At 41.7% G+C, this 7,990-nt stretch overlaps 1 protein-coding gene across 8 annotated transcripts in view; it reads left to right on the top strand.

Annotated features, from left to right (window-relative positions):
* The window catches only part of DLGAP1 (discs, large (Drosophila) homolog-associated protein 1), a 542,994-nt gene that overhangs the window by 269,196 nt on the left and 265,808 nt on the right, over positions 1 to 7,990 (top strand). For all 8 annotated transcript variants that reach the window (XM_006891397.1, XM_006891398.1, XM_006891401.1 and 5 more), the window contains exon 4: positions 4,476 to 4,716. In XM_006891397.1, coding sequence (XP_006891459.1) covers positions 4,476 to 4,716 — 241 coding nt within the window. The remainder of the gene's footprint in view (positions 1 to 4,475; positions 4,717 to 7,990) is intronic.

Raw genomic sequence — 7,990 nt, 5'->3', positions numbered from 1 at the left:
ATATAAATAAATAAATAAATACATACATACATACATACATACATACATACATACATACATACATAAATAAATAAATAATAACAGGGGCAGATCTATTGAATTTTTATGAAAAATATAGAAAAGGTATATATTGCTTCTGGAAATATAATCACCCAAGGTTAATAACTGTTACTTTGACAAGGGTATTATTTCAAACTTAATGGAGTTACATGGGTAATACAAAGAAATCCTGTGTATAGCCTAGACCAGATTCAGATTCATCAGTCATTTTTAGTTTAACACATTTGTTTGCTGTTTCTTGCTTTCCATTTGACAGTAAGTTCCAGATATTGTATCCCTTTCCTAAATATGTATCTCGTATTTTTCCTTAAAATGTGAGCAATGACAATCTAAAGACTAAAGTGCATGTGATTCAAGCCATGATCTTTGCAATTACTTGCTATGAACATGACTAAGGATTATATAAGAAGAATCAATACCTTTGAGTTGTGCTGGAGAAGAGTATTGAACATACCATGGACTGCTAAGAGAACAGATTTTTCTTGGACACAGTGAAACCAGGCTGCTCATTGGAAGCTAGGATTTGGGGCATGTTGGCAGGAGACACCACTCCTTGGAGAAGGACATTATGCTTAGAAGGGTGGAGGGACAATGGAAGAGAGAAAGACCTGGATGAGATGGATTGAGCTCAAGATAGAGCAGGAACCAGAGCTGTTGTATACAGGGTCACTATGTGTCACAAACAACTCCATGGCACATAACAACAACATGTTAATTATGTAAATACATAACCATTAAACTTGAAAAAGTTCAAGAATTTTATGTCAAACATAAATACTCAAAACTCATCACCGCCAAATCAGAACCAACTCATAGATGAGCCTCCAGTGGGTTTTCAGAGGCTGTAAATTGTACAAGAAGAGATTGCCCCCCTCTTTCTCTCACCAAGCTTCTATTGGATTTGAACTGCCAGATAGGCACTACCTTCGGGTTAGAAGCACAACTCCATCTGGGCCACAAAAGCTCCCCAAATGAATAAAGTTTGTGAAAACACTATTTTCAGACTGTAAGAAAGTATTGAGAAATGCCTATCTCTTTCCCATCTAGCATGCCTTAAGATGACTGGCCTTTTGTATCTGAAACTTAAGGAAATCAGCCATTGCTGAAGCATGACTTTAGATAACACAAAATGAGGAGATAGTCAAATATTTTTAGTTCTCAGTTTATATTCTAAGCTTAATGGTTATCTATTAAATCTGTTAAATTCTCATTTGCCCACTAATTGGTATTGGAGAAAATAGAAAGAAACTCTGGAACGTAACAGAAAATTTTAAAATACTCCCAGGTCTCTCAGTTATCTACTAGTGAACACTTCTCTTGAGATTATTATGTTACTCGTGTTAGATTCCCTCAAGTAAGTCCTCGCTCATAGCAATCTGTGTACAGCAGAGCAAAATATTACCCTTCTGTGCCACCTTCACAGTCACTGCTATACTTAAGCCCACTGTTACAGGCACTGTATCCATACATCTTGCTGAAGGTCATCCTGTGTCTGCTGATCAAGCAGCATGCCCTGCTCCGGGGACTGGCCCTTCCTGATAACTTGGCCATAGTGTAAGACCTTCACTTCTAATGAGAATTAGACAGGACAAGCCCAAAACAAGTCTAAAGCAAAGGAATATATATAAATAAAATTCGTTTCCATCAAGGAGAAGCCTTCATGTGCAATATTTTTTTTTAATTTAGGTTGTTTATTTTTCATTTCAATGAACATCTACAGAGATTTTGGAATTCCATGCATTCATTGTTGCACCCTTCTCCCCGCACCCCTACCCCCCCATTTGCTCCTCTCCTTGAAAAGCAAAAGAAAAACTCCCTCATTGGTACACAATCCCCCCCCCGCACCTCCCCAAACCCCACCCCCTAGCCCCAAATATAATCCACTCTACAACCCTCATTGCATACTCCTACGATAAAAATAATGCCCTAAAATATAATACTTTTAGACTATTCTCTCCCCCATAGACTTCAATGCCGTAAACATATTTCATGTGCAATATTTTTAAAGTGCAGTTACAAACAATGTGTGGAATCATTTCTTTTAAAGAAAAGTGACACCTGTAAATAGTTTTAAAATCTTTCTAGAGCTTTCCAAATTTTTTACAAGGGTTTGGTCTATTTTTGTACAAAATATGGGTATCTTGCCAGGAAATATAGGTCATGTTTCCATATTTTGCACTCAATTAAGCTTCACTCAGCACTAAAATTATTTGACCAACTAGTTACTTCACAAGGCATACTAAAAATACTAGTTTCTGAAGTGTTTGTATGAAAAACAGTGACATATATGAGCAGCTTAAAATGTTCCCTAGGTTGGTGTAAAAAGAGGGGAATGATAATATTTACATGCCCGAAGTTAAGGCTTTTCAGCCCCCATACCTCCGTGTATCCTAAAACCAAAGATTTTTTTTTTATTTAGAATGCTATCTCTCATTTTTAATTTTAGATTAAATAGCATTCAACTATCTCAGAATCAAACTCATTGCTGTTAAGTTGTAATCAACTCATAGCTGACCCTCCAATGACTTTTCAGAAGATGTTTATCGCACAGGAAGAGATTGCCTTTTTCCCAAGGAGTCTTTGGTGGGTTCCAAATGCCAGAGAGACTGCCTTTGGGTTAGCAGCACAGCTTCCTAGGACAGTGCCTCCAGAGGTCATTCAGCTTTGCTGTTATTGCTAGATGTCCTCAAGTCCACTAACAACAGATCTGAACAATGAATGTCCTGGGCTATGCCATCCTCACATCTCTGAGGCGCTCAACCCCATTGCTGCGGTCACTGTCAATCTATATTGTTGGGGATCTTCCTCTCTTTCCCTGACCTTCCACCTTTCCCAGCTTGATATCTTTTTCTAAGGATGTGACCCCTCCTGACAATGTGCCCAAAGTATGTAAGAAGTTTCACCATCCTTGCCTCTAAGCAATGCCTGGTTGCATTTCCTGTGAGACAGATTGTTTATTCTTTTGGTACTCCATGGAATATTCAGTACTCCTCCAACACCGCAACCCAAAGGCATCAGTACTTCTGTCATCATTTTCATTGTTCAAATTTTGGCTGACTAGGATGCAACTGAAAAGACCATGACTTGGGTCAGGCACACATTAGTCTTTAAACTTTACTAACATTGTTCTTGTATGTTGACCCCATAGCTTCGTCTCTAGAGGGTTTTCAAAGGCAGTAAATGATACAGGAGGATATTGCCCTGCCTTCTCCTGTGTAACAGCTTATAGATTAGAACCATGTGCTTTATGGATTGCAGCACAGCTGCTTAGCACTAAGCCATCACAGGTCCCTGTAACATAGTTGTTTTGTGCCTTCAGGTTACCTGCAACTCATAGCAACCCTATGTACAACAACTCTGAACCCTGCCCTATCCTGAGCCAGTCTCACTGACTCTGACACACTTAATCCCACTGCCCCAGTTATTTTGTCAATCCGTCTCATCTGAGGTCTTCTCCTGTGCTGTCCCTCCCCTCTTCCAAGCATGATGTGAGCTTCAAAATCCAAACCTGGTTTTACCCTTTTTGAGACAGACCTATTTGTTCTCCTGGAGGTCAATGGTAAGTTCATGATTCTTCTTCAGAACCACAACTCAAAGTCATCGATTCTTCTTCTGTTATCCTTAGTCATTTTCCAGCTCTCTGATGCATAGCATGTAATTGCATAGTCCATGGCTTGTATCCGGCACACTATAGTCTTTAGACTGACATTATATTGCTCCTCTGCACTCTGGAGAGGTCCTTATGGCAAACTGACCCTAATGAAATTTGTCTTTTGATTTCCTGTCTGCTGGGGCCAAGAGGGTTGATTGTGGAGCTGAGCAAGCTATAACTATCAACAACCTCAGTCTCTTCTCCATCTATCATGGTGCAGCCTGAAGCTTACAGTCCCTGACCTTTTGTGGTAAACTCTTCAGATCCTCCTCAGTTTCAGCAAGCAAGATTGTGTTAGCTGCATAATGCAGGTTGTTGATGAGTCTTGCCCCAATCCTTATACCACGTTCTTCCTCATCAAGTCCAGCTTCTAGAATGATCTATTCTGCATATAGATTCTGCATATAGGACACGTCCCCGACACCCTCCCTTCCTAATTTTGAAGCATGCAGTTAAAAAATAATAAAACTGTCATGGAGTGGATTCTGATTCACAGTAAGCCCGCATGTGTAGGGGAATAGAGCTGTGTTCCAATTGCCAGACCTTTCTCCCCTCATACCTCTGGGTACATTTGAACATCAGCTCTTAGTGTTTAACTAGGCCACCCAGAGACCTGGATCTTGTGACAACAAGAAATGCAAATGCTTTTGAATTTTATGTACTCAGACTCGGATTCCTTTTGGGGGATTGAAATTGGGAGATGCTTGAAAGGGAGGTGGATTCTGCACAGGATAGGTCTCACGTGCGGTGGTCTCTCCCGCAGGTGAGCGAGATGGAAGTGAACGGCCAGTTCGAGTCGGTGTGTGAGTCTGTGTTCAGTGAGCTGGAGTCGCAGGCGGTGGAGGCCCTGGACCTGCCGGTGCCCGGCTGCTTCCGCATGCGGAGCCACAGCTACGTGCGGGCCATCGAGAAGGGCTGCTCACAGGACGACGAGTGCGTGTCCCTGCGGTCCTCGTCTCCACCACGCACCACCACCACCGTGCGGACCATCCAGAGCAGCACAGGTGAGTGGGCGTGGCCTCTGAGCCCCAAGGGGCGCACAGGTGTGCAGGGTGCGCGGCTGCCAGTACAGGACACTCCCGTAGCGCTGCACAGGGCAACGCTCTTCCTGCCAGCCTGCACCCTCAAACTCTGTCTCTCCAGCTCTTTTTCCGTACTAGGAGGAGTGAGGTGGGAAGTCTTTCGAGAGATTTCCTGCCTCTAGCACCTGATCAACCAGTTCTACTCTTAAGTAATTAGGCTCTTCAGGGGCCTGATGCCTGAAAGACCACACATCCTGCTTACTGAGCATCCCAGACCTGAATTTCCCCCCCCCATCCCAGAATATCCTTATCTCTCATAAGATCTGCCTGAGTTGGAGAATAAGGAATCCATGATGTGGGAACAATGGTGGTGCATGATAGGGGTTGTCGTCTATGACAACAGAAAGCAGGGTCATTTCCTTCCTTTAAAATCCCCTGGCGAGCACATGGGTGCAGCGCCTTCTTTTCCCTCTAAGCTGTGTTTCAGTTTCTGCTGTGAAACTGTCTTTTTATGAGTAGATTTTAGGCACTGAAAGCACAAATGAGCTTAAGTGGTTTCCATGACACCGAAGCCTGACTCAGAATATAGCCTTGGGTGATATGACAGTGGGCATGCTTGGGTTTTGTGGGTTGTTGGGTTTGGCGTTGTGTTTTTTTCCCTTTTAATCACATTTTGGTTCCTAAAAGAAAATCTCCGTCATCACTAGGCTTAACTTTAAATTTAATTCAGTGTAACTTCAATACAAGATCCTCAGTCCTGGAGTCAAGATAAATAATGATGAGTAAACAAATAAGACCCAGAGGGTCTTATTAGTCGATGATAGTTCCAGGTGCGTGGATTCCAATGGTTATCCCTCCACCTAGAAACTTCTACAGGCTCCAAAACGAATTGGTTCTCAAGCAGGAGTGAAAAATCTACTAAATAGAGCTTTGGGAGGTAATGTAGGAATTTTTTTTCAAAAAGGAGGAGGTCGGGTGGGAAGCAAAACCAGAAGTTAAACAATAGGAGTTAATCTTTCAAAACCAGAAGTTAAACAATAGGAGTTAATTGCTGATCATTGCAGGGGAAGCTCTGGAGGTGAGGGAAGAGATTACTCCTAACTGCTGTTCTTAATCCTAGCTGACTTTCCCTAGTCCAGAGAGTAGATACTTAGTCCCTGGCAAATACTACAAAAGCACGAGTAAGTTTATATAAACTGAATTAATAAAGTAAAAAATTCATATAAATGAATGAAATAAAATTTATGAAGAAAGGTACTTTTAAGCCATTCATGGGCATTTGCACGTGGAATTCTATGTTCATGCCTAAGTGTGGTCTTGAAGTCCGCCCTGTTCCTTCAGCGCTGCACTGTGTCTTTGCTGTTTCCCATTTGCAGTCCCCACGCCCGCCCTGCCTACCCTCTCCTCTAGCCTTCTCTACAGTGGCCTCATCACATGCCAGCGTGTTCTTCCATGTGCCCAAGCCACCCCTAAATATACAAAATGCAGATCCTTGCCAAGAATCGTGAAGGAGTGTGCTGAGGACACACAGTCGTGGTGCAAAGGCTTGCTCCCTCAAGTGGCCCTGTAAGGGGGGTTGGTGATCTAATGGGTAAGGTAGTGAAGATTCCAGAATGATGCATCTCTGCTTACCTCTCAGATGATTTGTCATTTCTCCATTTAACCTGCTTATGATCTCTCCCTCCTTGATTTAGTCTCATGCTCTTTTCTACAGGATTCTTCCCAGATCCTGTGGAGTTTCCAGAGTCCCAACACTAAAGTTCCCAGGTAAAATACAGAAAGCCCAGGTAAACAGTGATAATTTTATTGTGTAAGGATAGCCCCAGTAGTGTGTGGGACATACTTAGACCACAAAGGTATTTATTGTTTATCTAAAATTCAAGCTTACCTGGGCAGCCTGTATTTTCTGTTTGCTCACTCTGGAAATCTTGTTGAGAAGATGAGTAAGTCCTGAAAAATATGTTATCATGTTCTATTTCGAATCTAAATTGAGTCTGGGGGACTTTTCTTTTCTAGAGGTCCTACTTGGGAGGACCCATCTGAAAATAAGGAGTGAGTGGAAACATCCTGAAGGTGCTTGCATCCACTCCTCCCTGGGCTCCGGGCCCCTAGTCTTAAGTTCCAGGCCATGTCTGCCTGCAACTGTCTAGGCAGGGGCTCCAGGCTAGTTACAGTGGCAAGCCATTCTACAGGAAACTGTAACTTGCCCCTGAAGGGTAACAAATAAAGATTATTCTGTATAGTCTTTCCCCATGAAATAGTCTCCTGTCAACTAGATTGTGCAGAGGGACCCTGTAGGACAGATATATATATGCTATATATCTTACAGAAGCTGACTGCTTCATTCTACTGAGGAGACACTTGCTGACGCAAACAGCCGACATTGTGGTTCACTGTCAAGTGTTTTCATCACTATGCCACCAGGGCTCCATAGATAATCTTTACAGTGGTAGAAAAATCAAAATATTAAGACTGGAACTAGGATAGTCAATTCTAAATAAATCTGTCATATTATTAAGTAGTATGACTTTAAGGATTCTGGTATTACCTTACCCAGTTCTTCTGTGCCATAAATTGTTCTTTAAAAAAGAAAAAGACATAATTTATAACACAATGTGTTCTTGTGTTGCTCTCACACTATGGGCTATGTGGGCCTTATCTCTGTTGCTCTCTCCACCTCTGTCTCTCTCTCACAGAAATATGTTCGTGTGTGCGCGCGCGCACACACACATGCACACTCACACATCCTTTTCCCCTCATGTCATCTGAGTACTATTACTCACCATCATACTATTTTTTCCTTTTAATGGTTTCCTTCTTATATTAAATCAAATATAACTCTTATATAAAATACAGAAAAAAAATTAGTTCAATCAGAGGACCTACTCATTTTGGGAAAGAGGCACAAATCTGTGGAAGTAAGCACATGGCTTTGACCTAATTTTAACCATTTTTCCTTGTGTACACAGGTCAAACATACCCCTATGCTTGTAGGAGTGGAAGTAAAATTGTTTTGTTGTTGTCTTTTTTTTTTCTTCTCTTCCATTTGATTCTTATATAGTCACTACTCATTCCATTATCCCTAAATTTCCCCGTGTCCAGGAAAAAAATAAATCTTTGGTTTTGTCAGCTGCAACTATTAGAAATAAGTTTCCTTCACAGTACCCCACATTCTATCTTTGCTTCTTATATCAATCTATTTTAATTGTTCACATTGGAACAAGTATAGTCAGGTTTTTCTGTTCCAGCCTTAACC

This window comes from Elephantulus edwardii, unplaced genomic scaffold, assembly GCF_000299155.1.
Source record: "Elephantulus edwardii isolate Elephantulus edwardi_28Jun2011 unplaced genomic scaffold, EleEdw1.0 scaffold00097, whole genome shotgun sequence".
NCBI lineage: Eukaryota > Metazoa > Chordata > Mammalia > Macroscelidea > Macroscelididae > Elephantulus > Elephantulus edwardii.
This window is presented reverse-complemented; position numbering and strand designations above follow the sequence as displayed.